At 42.2% G+C, this 19,810-nt stretch overlaps 1 protein-coding gene across 1 annotated transcript; it reads left to right on the top strand.

Annotated features, from left to right (window-relative positions):
• Positions 1-3,101: 3,101 nt before the first annotated feature.
• On the top strand, positions 3,102-18,871 carry LOC126934392 (putative uncharacterized protein encoded by LINC00269; the record flags this gene model as incomplete). The annotated part of the gene is made up of 4 exons (XM_050755215.1): positions 3,102-3,152; positions 16,178-16,268; positions 17,544-17,636; positions 18,834-18,871. Coding segments are annotated over 4 exons (273 nt in total), but the record flags the coding sequence as incomplete, so codon positions are not given.
• Between the last annotated feature and the right edge of the window lie 939 nt (positions 18,872-19,810).

The raw sequence follows: 19,810 nt of genomic DNA, 5'->3' as shown, positions 1-19,810 counted from the left end.
TACTGAGAAATCTCTTGGTATTCCCTGCCCAATATTTATGGTAAATGGACAAGGACAGCAGCCACAGTCTAAGAAGAGCATGATGACCATGGCTTTAGGCCACTCAATAATGAGGGTCTGGGCCACCCATCAGATAAGCCATCTAGACCAGCAAAGGTGCTAGCTGAGGATGAAAGAAATCTAGACTCCTAGATTAGAGTGTATATTAAAGGAAGGAGACTGTGGCTCAAGACCAGCTGAAGCAGTGAGGGCGATAGTTTGTCCCAATAACCTTCTTCTCAAAATTTTTCCAGGAAAGAAACTTATTCAGAATCCTGGACCTGTTCCCAGAATTGAATGCACAAAGTAAGCAGATCCAAGTGGTGCAAGGGATAAGCTGTAGTGGATGCTGTGGTATACCACACAGAACTCCCCCTTTAGGATTGAGCTACTCATTTCCCCAGCTGCCGGGAGCATTGTCTGCAAATGGCTCACAGCCGAATCCTTCTCTAGAAATTTCTCTGGGCAAAAGAGAGCTGCCTTGCCCAAGGTTTTGCCCCTACTCTGGCGGCAGTCCATATCCAACAACTAATCAATATAGGAATACAAAGGTCTGGCCCCCTTGCCTCAATTTGGAGCAAATCTAAAGGAATATTCCAGCACTAAAGCTTCCTGTGAGATCCAGTAAGTCCTCTCTTGCAATTGTTGTGAATTCAACTTTTCCATCTGCCCAGCCCTGACACACACACACACACACACACACACACACACACACACACACACACACACACCCCCCCCACAATGTTGAAGGTCTCCCCTATGAGCTCTTCTCCAGAAAGCAGGGCTGCTCACTGCTTGGTGGATATTGCTTCAGATTTCTTTTCTATATGGCCAATATATCTTTCATAATTTGGAGAAATAATAATAAATTAACAATATTTTAAGGACAAAAAGATGATAAGAAATGGGATTAGAAAATACCAGAATTTGTTAATCTTAGGGCTCTCAGCAGTAAAAGCTAACTCACTTTATTAAAATTGTGTGTGTGTGTGTGTAGAGTATGTCCAACTTTAAGATACTAAAAACTTTTTAAGCTATGATTAGAGAAAAGTGCTTGGGTGTCATCTCCTCTTTCAAATCAGAGAGAAAAATAACATAAAGCATGAGAACAATAAAAATAACACAAAATGGCTAGAGGCCACACTGTCCATAATAAACTGAGAAAGGAAAATTGACTTGTTGGAGGAAAATACTAAATAATAAGCCGTTTCTATAAATTGTCATCTTCTCTTTCTTTTTTTTGGAGATGAAGTCCTGCTCTGTCACCCAGGCTGGAGTGCATGTCGTGATCTCTGCTCACTGCAACCTCCGCCTCCCGGGTTCAAGTGATTCTCCTGCCTCAGCCTCCTGAGTAGCTGGGATTACAGGCGCACACCACTACGCTTGGCTAATTTTTGTATTTATAGTAGACACGGGGTTTCACCATGTTGGGCAGGCTGGTCTCGAACTCCTGACCTCATGATCCGCCCACCTCGGACTCCCAAAGTGCTGATATTACAGGTGTGAGCCACTGCACCTGGCCGTCATCTTCTCTTTCTATACATAGACCATGTTGAGATTTCCCCCGTTGGACCACAAGTGTCCTTAGCAGCTGATTTGTCTGTATAATCAGGACCAGACAAGACATTTCATGGTTCTGTTTTCCAGTTTCATAGATGAGAAAACCAAGGCTTCAGAATACTAAGCTGACTTGTTCAGAGTCACATAGTAATGATTAGAACCCAGATGCAAACTCAAATCCTCACGGCTTTCAGTTTGCCATGTTCTTCTTTCTGGCGACAACAGGAAAGACAGGTTGATGGCACAATCCATTTTTTAAATTCAAAGAATACTTAATAATCATTTATTGAGGTGATTCAGTGCAATTTTTGGTAGATGGGAAAATCCTTCAACTCATGGAATAAGTAGGCTATGCACTCTTGTTCAAATCTTAACTTACCCATAAAATGATTTAATTCCATATCTGCAAAAAGACATAATGATGTAACTAAAAAAAATTCATTGTGACCACAGCAGATTTATCATGAACAGGCATGCAGTAATATGAAAACACTTCAAATATACACTTTATATTAAACTGGTGTTGCATGCCAGGAACATTTTGAGCCACCTGGAAGGAATATTTATTTCTTTAGAAATGATTACCCTCCCAAAAAAAACTGCAATTAGGAAACAATTTCTCCAGGTAATTAATGCTCTGTGAAAGAAATCTAGAACAAAAAAAGTAAATAGCTTTGGACTTTGCAGTCAAGATAAGAACAAAACAAATCCTCACCCCCTCTCCACCCCCTCAGCCTCCATTCCTGGTGTATCAGAACAACCACCAGTGATTGCTGCAAGAAATTATCCCAGATTAGAACAAAAACCATTTGTTATGCTTTATACTTTATTTGCCAGTTTGCAGATGATGCTAAAATATGTTGGTCAAATCGACAAAAAGAAATGCAGACTTCTACATATATTCTATTTACTAGAAAATAGCACTAGCTTTAAAATTAGCAGCACAAAATTGGACTTGGGAGCAGTTTACAAATTGGCATTCCTCTATGTTCATGCTCTGTCAAATCTTTGTGTGACTTTTATGTATTGCTAGAGTAGCATGAAGAAAATAATGAAGGATGTTTGAAAAAAGGGGGAAAATCACCCACTTCATCCACCACATGAACACATTTTCATTTTCCTTAAAGACCTTGTCCATATGTGTAATGTAATGATCTGGTACCTATAGTTTTCCATTGTGCTATGTATTGTTTAGCATTGTCTGTGTTGCTACATAGTTCTCTTCAACCTCTATTCAATGTAAAGGAGATGACAGAATCTTAGAGTTTATGTGTATACACACACACACATATTTATCAATTTCTAATTTGATTACAGTTTACAAACTCAGAACAGGAATATTATTGCATTGACTTACTTCTCAAAGAGCATAGCAGCAAAAGTTCAGCTGTTGAAGAACTTGATGTTACTGACCATTTAATCAACCTTTCAAAAAACATGATTGCAGCAAGACTTTGAGGTGAAAAGTCCAGATTTTATAAACTTTTTTTTTTTTTTTGAGATGGAGTCTCGCTCTATTGCCCAGGCTGGAGTGCAGTGGCACGATCTCGGCTCACTGCAAGCTCCACCTGGGTTCACGCCATTCTCCTGCCTCAGCCTCCTGAGCAGCTGGGGCTACAGGCGCCCGCCACCACGCCCGGCTAATTTTTTTTTTTTGTATTTTTAGTAGAGACAGGGTTTCACCGTGTTAGCCAGGATGGTCTCGATTTCCTGACTTCGTGATCTGCCCACCTCGGCCTCCCAAAGTGCTGGGATTACAGGCATGAGCCACTGCACCTGGCCAAACCTTTCCATTTTTGTGCTTTTGTCTTTTGAGCATTTTTGTCATCGCTTTACCTCAATTTCCTAACAAAAGATATTTTAAGGAAATTCCCATCTGGTCTCAACTGAAGAAAGAAGTACAGGAAGTTGCCCTCTTCCAGGCCATGAAAGTCAGTGAGATCCATGGGCCCAAGAGGTCAGGTGTAAAGGGTAGCTGGGCCAGCAGGGGTGGAGACAGTGAGATCTTCCTAGGTCTGCAGTTGCACAGATGGGAGCAGAGGAAGGTAAGAATGAGGGGCAGCTGGTGCTGTCCCAGGGCATTGCATGGCTCTCTCTGTTTTACCTCCCTGAGAGACTGCAAATTCCCCAGGGCACAAACCATATCCTGGGCAAACTTACCACTAGGTTAGTAGCTGCTGAATTCATGAACAGATGGGTTAATGAACTTACATCTTGGAGAAAGTTTTGAGGCATTATAGAAGAGTGGAAATCGGCCGGGCGCTATGGTACACGCCTATAATCCCAGCACTTTCGGAGGCCAAGGCGGGCAGACCACAAGGTCAAGAGTTCGAGACCAGCCTGACCAACATGGTAAAACCCTTCTCTACTAAAAATACAAGAATTAGCCGGGTGTGGTGGCACGTGCCTGTAATCCCAGCTCCTCAGGAGGCCGAGGCAGGAGAATCACTTGAACCCAGAAGGTGAAGGTTACAGTGAGCTGAGATCACACCACTGTACTCCAGCCCAGGTGACAAAGCAAGACTCCATCTCAAAGAAAAAAAAAAAAAAAGAAGAGGGGAAATAATAATAATGGCCACAAAGTTGTTAGTTTACTTATGCAACAAGTATTTATTGTGCATATACTATTTGTCAGGCATTAATTATGTTGACTACGTTTTCATATGCTTCTTGTTTATTTGGATATACTTTTTTTTTTTTTTTTTTTTTTTTTTTGAGACGGAGTCTCACTCTGTCACCCAGGCTGGAGTGCAGTGGCACGATCTCGGCTCACTGCAAGCTCCGCCTCCCGGGTTCATGCCATTCTCCCGCCTCAGCCTCCGAGTAGCTGGGACTACAGGCGCCCGCCACCTTGCCCGGCTAGTTTTTTGTATTTTTAGTAGAGACAGGGTTTCACCATGTTAGCCAGGATGGTCTCGATCTCCTGACCTCGTGATCCACCCGCCTCAGCCTCCCAAAGTGCTGGGATTACAGGCTTGAGCCACCGCGCCCGGCCTGGATATACTTTTTGATGAAGTATCCAGTCAAGTATCTTGTCTATTTTCTTCTTGGGTTGTCTGGATTTTTCCTTATGGGTTTATGTAAGTTCTTCATACATTCCAAATGAGTCTCTGGTCAGATATGCGTAAAGCAAATATTATCATCTTGTCTGTGGCTTGCCATTTTACTTTAATAATGATGTTATTTAAGAAATCAAAATTTTTTACTTTGGGAGGCTGAGGCGGGCAGATCGCAAGGTCAGTAGATCAAGACCTTCCTGGCTAACACTGTGAAACCCCATCTCTACTAAAAAAAAAAAAAAAAAAAATTTAGCCGGACGTGGTGGCACACGCCTGTAATCCCAGCTACTCGGGAGGCCAAGGCAGGAGAATTGCTTGAACCCAGGAGGCAGAAGTTGCAGTGAGCTGACATCGCACCACTGCACTCCAGCCTTGGTGATAGAGCAAGATTCCATCTCAAAAAAAAAAAAAATCAAAATTCTTAACTTTTCTTTTTGAGGCAGGGTCTCAATCGCAGCTCACTGCACCCTCAACCTCCTGGGCTCAAGCGATCCTCTCACTTCAGCCTGCTAAGCAGCTGGGACTACAGGCAAGTGCCACCACACCCAGCTAATTTTGTATCTTTAGTAGAAATGGGGTCTTGCCATATTGGCCAGGCCCGTCTTGAATTCCTGGGCTCAAGTGATTTGACTGCTTCAGCCTTCCAGAGTGCTGGGATTACAGGCAGGTGTGTGCAACCACACCTGGCTCAAAAGTCTTAAGTTTAATATAGACCAGTTTTCACTTTACATTTATAGTTAGTACTTGTGGGTCCTATTGAAGAAATCTTTGCTGACATCAAGGTTATGAAGATATTATCCTTATTGTGTCCTAGGAGCTTTGTTGTTTTACTTTAAGTGTAGATCTACAATCCATCTGAAATGTATTTTTGGGTATGCCTTGAATTAGAGATCAAGGTTCTTCCCTCCATATGGATGGTTGCTAATGCCACCCTTTCTCTCTTTCACTGACATGACAACTTTATCATAAATCAGGTACCATATAAGTGTGGATCTGTGTCTAGATTCTTCCCTTAGTCTAATTGTCTAGACTAGCACCAAGAAGGGGTATTGCACATTTCTTTTTTTTCTTTTTTCTTTTTCTTTTTTTTTTTTTTGAGAACAAGTTTCGCTCTTGTTGCCCAGTCTGGAGTACGGTGGTGCAATCTCAACTCACCGAAACCTCCGCCTCCTAGGTTCAAGCAATTCTGCCTCAGCCTTCCTGAGTAGCTGGGATTACAGGCATGCACCACCATGCCTGGCTAATTTTGTTTTTTGTTTGTTTGTTTCTTTCTTTCTTTCTTTTTTATTCTTTTATTTTTATTTATTTATTTTTAATTATACTTTGAGTTCTAGGGTACATGTGCACAATGTGCAGGTTTGTTACATATGTATACATGTGCCATATTGGTGTGCTGCACCCATCAACTCATCATTTACGTTAGGTATATCTCCTAATGCTATCCCTCTCCCCTCCCCCCATTCCATGACAGGCCCCGGTGTGTAATGTTCCCCACCCTGTGTCCAAGTGTTCTCATTGTTCAATTCTCACCTATGATTGAGAACATGTGGTGTTTGGTTTTCTGTTCTTGCGATAGTTTGCTCAAAATGATGGTTTCCAGCTTCATCTATGTCCCTACAAAGGACATGAACTATCCTTTTTTATGGCTGCATAGTATTCCATGGTGTATATGTGCCACATTTTCTTAATCCAGTCTATCATTGATGGACATTTGGGTTGGTTCCAAGTCTTTGCTATTGTGAATAGTGCCACAATAAACATACGTGTGCATGTGTCTTCATAGCAGCATGATTTATAATCCTTTGGGTATATACCCAGTAATGGGATGGCTGGGTCAAATGGTATTTCTAGTTCTAGATCCTTGAGGAATCACCACACTGTCTTCCACAATGGCTGCGAATCCGTCTGGTCCTGGACTTTTGTTTGGTAGGCTATTAATTATTGCCTCAATTTCAGAGCCCGTTATTGGTCTATTCAGGGATTCAACTTCTTCCTGGTTTAGTCTTGGGAGGGAGTATATGTCCAGGAATTTATCCATTTCTTCTAGATTTTCTGATTTATTTGTGTAGAGGTGTTTACAATATTCTTTGACAGTAGTTTGTATTTCGGTGGGATTGGTGGTGATACCCCCTTTATCATTTTTTATTGCATCTATTTTATTCTTCTCTCCTTTCTTCTTTATTAGTCTTGCTAGTGGTCTATCAATTTTGTTGATCTTTTCAAAAAACCAACTCCTGGATTCATTGATTTTTTGAAGGTTTTTTTGTGTCTCGATCTCCTTCAGTTCTGCTCTGATCTTTGTTATTTCTTACCTTCTGCTAGCTTTTGAATGTGTTTGCTCTTGCTTCTCAGGTTCTTTTAATTGTGATGTCAGGGTGTCAATTTTAGATCTTTCCTGCTTTCTCTTGTGGGCATTTAGTGCTATAAATTTCCCTCTACACACTGCTTTAAATGTGTCCCAGAGATTCTGGTATGTTGTGTCTTTGTTCTCATTGGTTTCAAAGAACATCTTTATTTCTGCCTTCATTTTGTTATGTACCCAGTAGTCATCCAGGAACAGGTTGTTCAGTTTCCATGTAGTTGAGCAGTTTTGAGTGAGTTTCTTAAACTTGAGTTCTAGTTTGATTGCACTGTGGTCTGAGAGACAGTTTGTTAGCATTTCTCTTCTTTTACATTTGCTGAGGAGAGCTTTACTTCCAACTATGTGGTCAATTTTGAAATAAGTGCAATGTGGTGCTGAGAAGAATGTATATTCTGTTGATTTGGGGTGGAGAGTTCTGTAGATGTCTATTAGGTCTGCTTGGTACAGAGCTGAGTTCAATTCCTGGATATCCTTGTTAACTTTCTGTCTCGTTGATCTGTCTAATGTTGACAGTGGGGGTGTTAAAGTCTCCCATTATTGTGTGGGAGTCTAAGTCTCTTTGTAGGTCTCTAAGGACTTGTTTTATGAATCTGGGTGCTCCTGTATTGGGTGCATATATATTTAGGATAGTTAGCTCTTCTTGTTGAATTGATCCCTTTACCATTATGTAATGGCCTTGTCTCTTTTGATCTTTGTTGGTTGAAAGTCTGTTTTATCAGAGACTAGGATGGCAACCCCTGCTTTTTTTTTGTTTTCCATTTGCTTGGTAGATCTTCCTCCATCCCTTTATTTTGAGCCTATGTGTGTCTCTGCATGTGAGATGGGTCTCCTGAATACAGCACACTGATGGGTCTTGACTCTATCCAATTTGCCAGTCTGTGTCTTTTAATTGGAGTATTTAGCCCATTTACATTTAAGGTTAATATTGTTATGTGTGAATTTGATCCTGTCATTATGATGTTAGCTGGTTATTTTGCTTGTTAGTTCATGCAGTTTCTTCCTATCATAGATGGTCTTTACAATTTGGCATGTTTTTGCAGTGGCTGGTACCAGTTTTTCCTTTCCATGTTTAATGCTTCCTTCAGGAGCTCTTGTAAGGCAGGCCTGGAGGTGACAAACTCTCTCAGCATTTGTTTGTCTGTAAAGGATTTTATTTCTCCTTCACTTATGAAGCTTAGTTTGGCTGGATATAAAATTCGGAGTTGAAAATTATTTTCTTTAAGAATGTTGAATATTGGCCCCCACTCTCTTCTGGCTTGTAGAGTTTCTGCTGAGAGATCCGCTGTTAGTCTGATGGGCTTCCCTTTGTGGGTAACCCAACCTTTCTCTCTGGCTGCCCTTAATACTTTTTCCTTCATTTCAACTTTGGTGAATCTGACAATTATGTGACTTGGAGTGACAATTATGTGTCTTGGAGTTGCTCTTCTCGAGGAGTATCTTTATGGCATTCTCTGTATTTCCTGAATTTGAATGTTGGCCTGCCTTGCTAGGTTGGGGAAGTTCTGCTGGATAATACCTGAAGAGTGTTTTCCAACTTGGTTCCATTCTCCTCATCACTTTCAGATACACCAATCAGACACAGATTTGGTCTCTTCACATAGTCCCATATTTTTTGGAGGGCTTGTTCATTTCTTTTTACTCTTTTTTCTCTAAACTTCTCTTCTTGCTTCAGTTCATTCATTTGATCTTCAATCACTGATACCCTTTCTTCCACTTGATCGAATCAGCTGCTGAAGCTTGTGCATGCATCACGTAGTTCTCGTGCTATGGTTTTCAGCGCCATCAGGTCATTTAAGGTCTTCTCTATGCTGCTTATTCTAGTTAGCCACTCATCTAATCCTTTTTCAAGGTTTTTAGCTTCTTTGCAATGGGTTTGAACATTGGAGAAGTTTGTTATTATCGATCATCTGAAGCCTTCTCTCAACTCATCAAAGTCATTCTCCATCCAGCTTTGTTCCATTGCTGGTGAGGAGCTGCATTCCTTTGGAGGAGAAGAGGTGCTCTGATTTTTAGAATTTTCAGGTTTTCTGCTCTGGCTTCTCCCCATCTTTATGGTTTTATCTATCTTTGGTCTTCAATGATGTTAAGGTACAGATGGGGTTTTGGTGTGGATGTCCTTTGTTTGTTAGCTTTCCTTCTAACAATCAGGACCCTCAGCTGCAGTTCTGTTGGAGTTTGCTGGCGGTCCACTCCAGACCCTGTTTGCCTGGGTATCACCAGCAGAGGCTGTAGAACAGCAAATATTGCAGAACGGCAAATGTTGCTGCCTGATCCTTCCTCTGGAAGCTTCGTCTCAGAGGGGCACCCAGCTGTATGAGGTGTCGGTCAGCCCCTACTGGGAGATGTCTCCCGGTTAGGCTACTCAGGGGTCAGGGACTCACTTGAGTAGGCAGTCTGTCCGTTCTCAGATCTCAAACTCGGTGCTGGCAGAACCACTACTCTCTTCAAAGCTGTCAGACAGGGACGTTTAAGTCTGCAGAAGTTTCTGCTGCCTTTTGTTCAGTTATGCCCTGCCCCCAGAGGTGGAGTCTACAGAGGCAGGTAGGCCTCTTGAGCTGTGGTGGGCTCCACCCAGTTCGAGCTACCCAGCCACTTTGTAATTTTGTATTTTCAGTAGAGACGGGGTTTCTCCATGTTGGTCAGGATTGTCTCAAACTCCCAACCTCAGACGATCCACCCACTTTGGCCTCCTAAAGTGTTGGGATTACAGGCATGAGGCACTGTGTCCAGCCAGGGCATTGCACATTTCTAACAAGTCTTAAAATCTTTTAGTGCAGGCTGGGTGTGGTGGCTCATGCTTATAATGCTAGCACTTTGGGAGACTGAGGTGGGTGGATCACTCAAGGTCAGGAGTTTGAGACCAGCCTGGCCAATATGGTGAAACCCTGTCTCTACTAAAACTACAAAAATTAGCCAGGTATGGTGGCAGACACCTGTAGTCCCAGCTACTTGGGAGGTTGAGGCAGGAGAATCAGTTGAACCCAGGAGGAGGTTGTGGTGAGCTGAGATGGCATCACTGCACTCCAGCCTGGGTGATGGATTAAGATGTCTCAAAAAAAAAAAAAAAAAAAGAAAAGAAAAGAAAAAAAAAAAAAGAATAAATAAATAAATAAATAAATAAATAAATAAATAAATCTGTTAGTGTAAGTGTTTGGGTTTTGTTCTTCAAGGTCATCTATGCTATTTTTAGCCTTCTACATGCCATATTGTTTTAAAATGTAGGTTTTATTAGTATTCAGGTTTGGTGAGACTGACAGATTAGGTCACAACTGCCATTGAAAAGATAATTTGTTATTCATAGTACCCAAGAAGACAGGGCATGCAGCACCACACAGGGCCACGTGGGGAAGTACCATGGCCAGTTAGGAGGCAGAAGTGAGAAGAAAGCATGGGTAAGAGCCTTTTTTTGTGGTTTTCACAGGTACTATGGGAGAAGCGGTTACAGGCTAAGAAGGACTGGCATTGGCTAGTTTGAATAAATTCAGTAGGCTCCAGGGAGCAGTGGCGGTCCTGAGCTGTCTGGTACCTGGCCCTGGGGTGATTAGGGAAGGGGAATATTGAGGAGTAAGAGCCCTGTGAGAGTGCAACAAAGGAGGAGGTTGGAGGGTATGGGCTCTGGATTGGTTGTTTTGCATCTGAAAGGCTCCCTCACAGGAGAGCCATTTAGTATTTCTAGGAATTAGCTAGCTCTGAGAGGGGCAGTCTTTCCCAGGTCAGCAAGGCCTTCAGGATCTAAAAGATTAATAAAATACAGAAAATAAAAAACATGACTAATACACATATCTATTGTAGAATCAGCTTGTCAATTTATACACACACACACACACACACGGTTTTGTTATTGGGTTTATATTGAATATATTCATCAATTTGAGTAGAATTAACATTTTTATAATATTAAATATTCCAGTTGATGAAAACAGAATATTCCTACCTTTTCTTTCTGTTGAAGTCTTCTTTAATTCCCATGAGTAATATTTTAGTTTTCTATGTAGATGATTTGCATATCTTTTGTTGAACTTATTTCTGGGATTTGGTGAATTTTGATGCTATCTAAATGATATCATTTATTTGATTTTCTCATTGTTGATTGCTAGTATGTAGAAATGCAATTGACATTTGTTATATTGATCTATAGAGAGATTTTGCTAAATTCACTTAATTCTAATAGTTGATGAATTATTTTACATTTTCTTATATACAAATCACGTTGTCTGAAAATAATGAGTTTTATTTCTTCCCTTCCAACTAATATAATATACCTTTTCATTCTTTTGAGACAGAATTTCTTTCACTCTTGTCACCCAGGCTGGAGTGGAATGGTGAAATCTCCACTCCCTGCAACCTCATCCTCCCGGGTTCGAGCTATTCTCTCACCTCAGCCTCCTGAGTAGCTGGGATTACAGGCACATGTCACCATGCCCAGCTAATTTTTGTATTTTTAGTAGAGATGGAGTTTCATCATGTTAGCCAGGCTGGTCTCGAACTCCTGACCTCAGGTATTCTGTCCCCCTCGGCCTCCCAAAGTGCTGGGATTACAAGCGTGAGGCACCACACCCAGCCTTTTTTTTTTTTTTTTTTTTGAGATTGAGTCACTCTGTTGCCCAGGCTGGAGTGCAGTGGCACAATCTTAGTTAATTACAACCTCCAGCTCCCAGGTTCAAGCAATACTCCTGCCTCAGCCTTCCGAGTAGCTGGGATTACAGGTGTGCACCACCACACCCAGCTAATTTTAGTATTTTTAGTAGAAATGGAGTTTCACCATGTTGGTCAGGCTGGTCTCAGACTCCTGACTTCAAGTTATCAGCCCATCTCACCCTCCCAAAGTGCTAGGATCACAGGCATAAGCCACCGTGCTCGGCCCTTTTTCATTATTTCGCTTGCCTTATTATATTGTCTAAAATTTCCTATTGTAAATCTGAATAGAAGTGATGTTAGCAAGCATCCTTTCCTTATTCCCAATCTGAAAGGAAAAGTTTTCGATATTTCATCAAGCATGATATTTACTGTATTTTTTGATTGACAACCTTTACCATATTACAGAAGTTCCTGATATTTCTAGTTTGCCAAGAGCTTTTATTTTTAAAAAAACTATACATAGACACTGAATTATATAAAATAATAGTATCTATTGAAGTGATCATATGGTTTTTCTCCTTTATTCTGTAATTGTGGTAAATTATATTGATTAAATTTTTGAATGATAAATCAATTGTCAGTCTTGGAATAAATCCAATTTATCATGACTTACTATTCTTTTAATTTATATTTAAAATTTTTATTTAATTAGTTTATTTAGAGCTGGGATCTCCCTATGTCACCCAAGCTGGTCTTGAACACCTGGCCTCAAGTCTTGACCTTCTGAGTAACTGGGATGATAGGCCTGAGACACTGCACTCAGCTCTATTCGTTTTTTATATATAGTTGAATCCAGTATAATAATATATTATTTTGGAAAGGCACAGTGCCTCATATCTATGATCTTAGCACTTTGAGGGGCCGAGGCAATCAGATCACAACCTGGCCAACATGGTGAAAATCCGTCTCTACTAAAAATACAAAAAAGTTAGCTGAGTGTGGTGGCGAGTCTCTGTCTCGCAAAAAAATTTGTTTTTTATTTTGGATATTTGCATATATGGTAATGAGAAAGATTGGTTGTAATTTTCTTTTCTTATAATATCTTTGTTAGTTGTAGTATCAAGATTATGCTGAACTTATAAAATGAGTATTTCTGCTTTTTCTGTTCTCTGGAAGAGTTTATATAAAATTGTGTATTAGTATCCCTAGGCTGTTGTAACAAAGTACCTCAAATTGGACTGCTTAAAACAACAGAAATATATTCCCTCATAGCTGTGGAGGTTAGTCCAAAATCAAGGAGCAGCAGCATTGTTGGTTCCTTCTGAGTAGGCTCTGAGGGAGAATCTGCTCCATGCCTCTGTTGTGGCTTCCAGTGAAGCCGAACCTCAGTGTTTCTTGGCTCACAGATACATGGCCTCCATCTTCACCTGGCATTCTCTCTGCCTTCTTATAAGGACTCAAGTCATACTGGTTTAGGGGCTCCAGCATGACCTCATTTTAATGAACAGCATCTGCAATGCCTTATTTCCAAATATACTCACATTTGGAATTCCGAGATACTGGGGGTTAAGACTTCAACATATCCATTTTTGGAAGGGACACAATTCAACCCATAGCAGATTGTGTTATTTGTTTCTTTGAAAGTTTAGAATAATTAATCAATGAAAGCCATCTGGGTGTACAATTATATCGTAGGAACATTTTAAATTATGGATTTCTTTTTTTTTTTTTTTCCCCATACAGGGTCTCTCTGTTGCCTAGGCTGGAGTACGGTGGCACAATCACAGCTCACTGAAGCCTCAATCGCCTAGGCTCAAGTGATGCTCCCCCTCAGCCCCCAACAAGTAGCTGGGAGTTACAGGTGCTCACCAACACATCTGGCTAATTTTTAAATTTTCTGTAGAGATGGGGTCTCCCAATCTGCACAGGCTGCTTTCAAACTTCTGACCTCAAGCAATCTTCCCACCTCAGCCTCTGAATCTTTTAGGATTACAGGTGCAAGCCACGGCACCTGGCCAGATTCCACTTATTTAACAGTAATAGACCTATTCAGATTTTTCAATTCTTCTTATATGAGTTGAGGTCAAGTTTTTTTTTTTTTTTTTTTTTTGAGACGGAGTCTCGCTCTGCCGCCCAGGCTGGAGTGCAGTGGCCGGAGCTCAGCTCACTGCAAGCTCCGCCTCCTGGGTTCACGCCATTCTCCTGCCTCAGCCTCCTGGGTTCACGCCATTCTCCTGCCTCAGCCTCCCGAGTAGCTGGGACTACAGGCGCCCGCCACCTCGCCCGGCTAGTTTTTTGTATTTTTTAGTAGAGACGGGGTTTCACCGTGTTAGCCAGGATGGTCTCGATCTCCTGACCTCGTGATCCGCCCGTCTCGGCCTCCCAAAGTGCTGGGATTGCAGGCTTGAGCCACCGCGCCCGGCGAGGTCAAGTTTTTTAAGGAATTTGTTCATTCATATAAATTTTCAAATTTATTAGCACAGTTGTTCGTAATATCCTTTTACTACTTAAGTATTGATATGTTTTGCGTTTTATGGTTCCCTTTCATTACTGTACTATACTTTTTCTCTTTAAAAATATATTTTATTTTTAAATAAATAAAATGGAATATATTTGCATAATTTCCAAAATTGTAGGGATATTCAAATTTCTTGTTTTCTTTTAAAATTGCTTTTTAGCTTATCTCCACTGTGGTCAAAAAACATACTCTGTATGGCAATTCTTTGAAATTTGCATGTGCACTTAATAAGCATATAGAGGTCACAGGTGGTGGCTCATACCTGTAATCCCAACACTTTGGGAGGCCGAAGTGGGCGGATCACTTGAGGCCAGGAGTTCCAGACCAGCCTGACCAACATGGCCAAACCCCATCTCTACTAAAAAAATATATATACAAAAATTAGCCAGGTGTGGTGGCACGTGCCTGTAATCCCAGCTACTCTGGAGGCTGAGGCAGGAGAATCGCTTTAACCCGGGAAGTGGAGGTTGTAGTGAGCCGAGATCGTGCCATTGCACTCCTGCCTGGGCAACAGACAGTCTGTCTCAAAAAATTAAATTAAATTAAATTAAAAAATAGGGCCGGGTGCGGTCGCTCATGCCTGTAATCCCAGCACTTTGGGAGGCCGAGTCTGGTGGATCATGAGGTCAGGAGACTGAGACCATCCTGGCCAACACGGTGAAACCCGTCTCTACTAAAAATACAAAAATTAGCCAGGCGTGGTGGCACGCGCCTGTAGTCCTAGCTACTTGGGAGTCTGAGACAGGGGAATTGCTTGAACCCAGGAGGTGGAGGTTGCAATGTGCCAAGATTGTGCCACTGCACTCCAGCCTGGCGACAGAGTGAGATTCTGTCTCAAAAAATAAAAAAATATATATATTTTTAATTTTTAAATAAATAAAATGGAATATATTTGCATAATTTCCAAAATTTTCGGATATTCAAATTTCCTATTTTCTTTTAAAATTGCTTTTTTTTTTTTTTTGAGACGGAGTCTTTTCTTCGTCACCCAGGCTGGAGTGCAGTGGCACGATCTCAGCTCACTGCACGCTCCGCCTCCCGGGTTCACACCATTCTCCTGCCTCAGCCTCCTGAGTAGCTGGGACTACAGGCGTCTGCCACCACGCCTGGCTAGTTTTTTGTATTTTTCAGAAGAGACAGGGTTTCACCATGTTAGTCCAGGATGGTCTTGATCTCCTGACCTCCTGATCTGCCCACCAGCAGCCTCCCAAAGCGCGGGGATTACAGGCGTGAGCCACAGTGCCTGGCCTTAAAATTGCTTTTTAGCTTATCTCCACTGTGGTCAAAAAACATACTCTGCATGGCCATTCTTTGAAATGTGCATGTGCACTTAAAAAGCATATAGAGGTTGGGCACAGTGGCTCACACCTGTAATCCCAGCACTTTGGGAGGCCTAGGCGAGCAGATCACTTGAGGGCAGGAGTTCGAGACCAGCCTGGCAAACATGGTGAAACCTTGTCTCTACTAAAAATACAAAAATTAGCTGGGCGTGGTGGCACACACCTGTAATCCCAGCTACTCGGGAGGCTAAGGAATTGCTTGAACCAGGGCAGCGGAGGTTGCAGTGAGCTGAGATCATACCACTGCACTCCAGCCTGGGTGACAGAGTGAGACCCCATCCCAATTAAAAAACCAAAACAAACAAACAAAAAAAAACCCCATATAGATTCTGCAGTTGTTGTTGCAATGTTTTCCATATATGTCAAGTTTATTAATTGCATTGTTCAAGTTTTCTATATTTTTGTTGATTTTCTGTGGTTTGTTCAGTCAGTTACAGAAAGAGGTATATTAAAATTGCCAGCTATGATTGTAGTTTTGTCTATTTCTCCTTTCCATTCTGCTTTTACGCATATTTTCGAAACTATGTTATTAGGTAAATGCAAATTTTGAGTTATTTTATCTTCCCCTTTTATCATTACAAAACGTCCCATTTATCTCTACTAATATTTTTGTTTTAAAGCCTACTTCATCTAATATTAGTATAGATAAATCAGCTTTCTTCCCCGCACCTCCCCCCCACCCCCCAGCCACTGGAGACAAGAGTCTTGCTCTGTGGCCCAGGCTGAAATCTGGAATTTAATGGCAGAATCTTGCTGCCTCCCGGTTTCAAGCAAGTCTCCTGCCTCAGCCTCCCAAGTAGCTGGGATTGCAGGCATGTACCACCATGCCCATCTAATTTTAATTTTTTAAGTTGAGATGAGGTTTCACCTCATCTTGGCTAGGCTGGTCTTGAACTCCTGGGCTCAAGTGATCTGCCTGCCTCAGCCTCCTAAAATGCTGGGATTACAGGCATGAGCCAATGCACTTGGCCTAATCAGCGTTTTATTATTATTTATTTTTTTTGAGATGATGTCTCACTCTGTCGCCAGGCTGGAGCGCAGTGGCACAATCTTGGCTCACTGCAACCTCTGCCTCCTGAGTTCAAGTGATTCTCCTGCCTGAGCCTCCCAAGTAGCTGGGACTACAGGCGCATGCTAACACATCCAGCTAATTTTTGTATTTTTAGTAGAGACGGGGTTTCACCATGTTGGCCAGGATGGTCTCAATCTCTTCACCTCGTGATCCACCCGCCTCAGCCTCCCAAAGTGCTGGGATTACAGGCATGAGCCACCCCGCCCGGCTAATCAGCTTTCTTTAGGTTAGCATTTTTATGTTTATCCTTCTCCCTCTTTTTACTTTCAACCTACTTTGTCATCACCCCAAGGGTGTAGCTTTTGTAAGCAGCAGATAGTTGCTTTTTAAAAATATACTCTAAAAATGTTGTCTTTAAGTTTGGAGTGTTTAGATCATATACATTTAAAATAATTTCTGAAATTTTGACTTTATTATTTTAATATATTTTTATTTGTCCCATTTGTTAATTTTTGCCTCCTTTCTCCTTTCTTGCTCATTAGTTAGTAATATTCTTTTTTTTTTTTTTTGAGATGAAGCCTCCCTCTGTCACCCAGGCTGGAATGCAGTGGCACAATCTCGGCTCACTGCAACCTCTGCCTCCTGGGTTCGAGTGATTCTCCTACCTCAGCCTCCCGAATAGCTGGGACTATGGGCATGTGCCGCCATGCTCGGCTAATTTTTGTATTTTTAATAGAGAAGGGGTTTCACCGTGTTGATCAAGCTGGTCTCGAACTCCTGACCTCAGGTGATCCACCTGCCTAGGGCATCCAAAGTGCTGGGATTACACGTGTGAGCCATCACACCCAGCCAGTAATACATTCTTTAATGATTCAGTGAGTGTTATTCTAGGGATGACCACATGCATTCTTGACTTACTAGAGTGTACCTTATTTATTTATTTATTTTTCCAGACAGAGTCTTGCTGTCTCTCCCAGGCTGGGATACAGTGACGCAATCTCAGCTCACTGCAACCTCTGCCTTCTGGGTTCAAGCAATTATCCTGCCCCAGCCTTCCTAGTAGCTGAGATTACAGGTGTGCACTACCATGCCCAGTTAATTTTTGTATTTTTAGTAGATACAGGGTTTCGACATGTTGGCCAGGCTGGTCTCGAACTCCTGACCTCAAGTGACCCACCTCCCCTCAGCCTTCCAAAGCGCTGGGATTACAGGTATGGGCCACCAGGCCTGGCCTGCTAGAGCGTACTTTAAATTCCTACTTTCACCACTTCTCAGACAACCCTAGTTTGGTTCAATGCCATATCCCCCCTCTGCCTTTTGTGCTATTGTTGTCATGTATTTTATTTTATTTTATTTTATTTGAGATGGAGTCTCACTCTGTCACCCAGGCTGCAGTGCAGTGTCACAATCTCAGCTCACTGCAACCTCCACCTCCCGGGTTCAAGCAATTATCCTGCCTCAGCCTCCTGAGTAGCTGGGATTGCAAGGGTGCGCCACCACATCCAGCTAATTTTTGTATTTTTAGTAGAGACAAAGTTTTGCCATGTTGGCCAGGCTGGTCTAAAACTCCTGACCTCAGGTGATCTGCCTGCCTCAGCCTCCCAAAGTGCTGGGATTACAGGTAAGCCACTGCTCCCAGTCCCCATTGACTATTGATGTTATTTTCAATGTCCTAAACTCTTTTGGCAATGGTGAAAGGCAAGTTTATTTTCTCTGGACATAATTCTTCTTCTTTTTTTTTTTCTTTTTGAGACGGAGTCTTGCTCTGTCGCCCAGGCTGGAGTGCAGTGGCCGGATCTCAGCTCACTGCAAGCTCCGCCTCCCGGGTTTACGCCATTCTCCTGCCTCAGTCTCCCGAGTAGCTGGGACTACAGGCGCCCGCCACTGCACCCGGCTAGTTTTTTGTATTTTTTAGTAGAGACGGGGTTTCACCATGTTAGCCGGGATGGTCTCGATCTCTTGACCTCGTGATCCGCCCGTCTCGGCCTCCCAAAGTGCCGGGATTACAGGCTTGAGCCGCCGCGACCGGCCTTCTCTGGACATATTTCTGTGGCAACCGCTCTTGAGTACAATTTAACTCACCATCAGTAAACAGCTCTCCTTGCTTTACTAACAAATAAGCCTCTAGGACACTTACTTTGTGAAGAAATTTTGCTGTGATGAGATATTCTGATTTCAATTTTTTTTTGAGATGTTGTTTCGCTCTTGTTGCCTAGGATGGAGTGCAATGGTGCGATCTCGGCTCACTGCAACCTCCGCCTCCCAGGTTACAGGCATCCACTACCACGCCGGCTAATTTTTGTATATTTAGTAGAGACGGGGTTTCGCCTTGTTGACCAGGCTGGTCTTGAATTTCTGACCTCAGGCGATCCACCCTCCTCGGCCTCCCCAAGTGCTGGGATTACAGGCGTGAGCCACCGTGCCTGGCCCTTATAATCTTTTCCAACCAGTTAAAAACGTAAAAAAAGTGGCCAGGCAACATGGCTCACACCTGAAAAACCAGCACTTTGGGAGGCCGAGGCGGGCAGATCACCTGAGGTCGGGAATTAGAGACCAGCCTGGCTAACACGGAGAAACCCCATCTCTACTAAAAATACAAATTAGCCGGGCGTGGTGGTGCTTGTCTGTAATCCCAGCCACTCAGGAGGCTGAGGTAGGAGAATTGCTTGAACCCACAACAAGAGTGAAACTCTATCTCAAAAAAAAAAAAAAAAAAAAGTCTTAGCTGAGACCATACAAAAACAGGCAGCAAGCTGTAGTGTGCATGCTCTAGATGGTTGTTTTTGGTTTGGTCTCTATGCCTGCTGCTGCAAATCACCACATTTTCTGAGGGGATGAAACAGCAGTAAATATAAACTCACTTGAATGAATTTCCCTTCTGGTGTTTTGACTCCTCACGTCCTGGCTGACTTGGTTGACAGCGATGCCTTCAACTCACCTGGGTTTTGTTTTATTTTGGTATTTTATCCAGAGTTTATAGTTGTTCTTGAAGAAAGTCAATCTGACATCAATACCCCATTAGAATGGGAAGTGGAAGTCTACATGTTAATTTTAATTTGCTACTTTTGCTTACCATTATGAGCTTCCTTCTACATTGACAAACATATTTCCACAATGTCATAACATTCCATTAGATAAATGCACATAACTTCATAATTCCCTATAGGGGACATTGAGATTGTTTCTAGATTTTTTTTACTGTGATGAACACACGTCTACAGGTTTATTTGTGTATCTGGTTGTTTCCTTCAGATAAAATCCTAGAAGTACGTGGGTAAGTCAAAGGTTCACATTTTTAAAGGTATTTCACAGGTATTGCCAAACTCCTCTTTAGAACTGTTA

Source organism: Macaca thibetana, chromosome 13 (genome assembly GCF_024542745.1).
Source record: "Macaca thibetana thibetana isolate TM-01 chromosome 13, ASM2454274v1, whole genome shotgun sequence".
Taxonomy (NCBI): Eukaryota; Metazoa; Chordata; class Mammalia; order Primates; family Cercopithecidae; genus Macaca; species Macaca thibetana.
The sequence above is the reverse complement of the archived record's forward strand: the minus strand, read 5'-3'. Positions and strand labels throughout refer to the sequence as shown.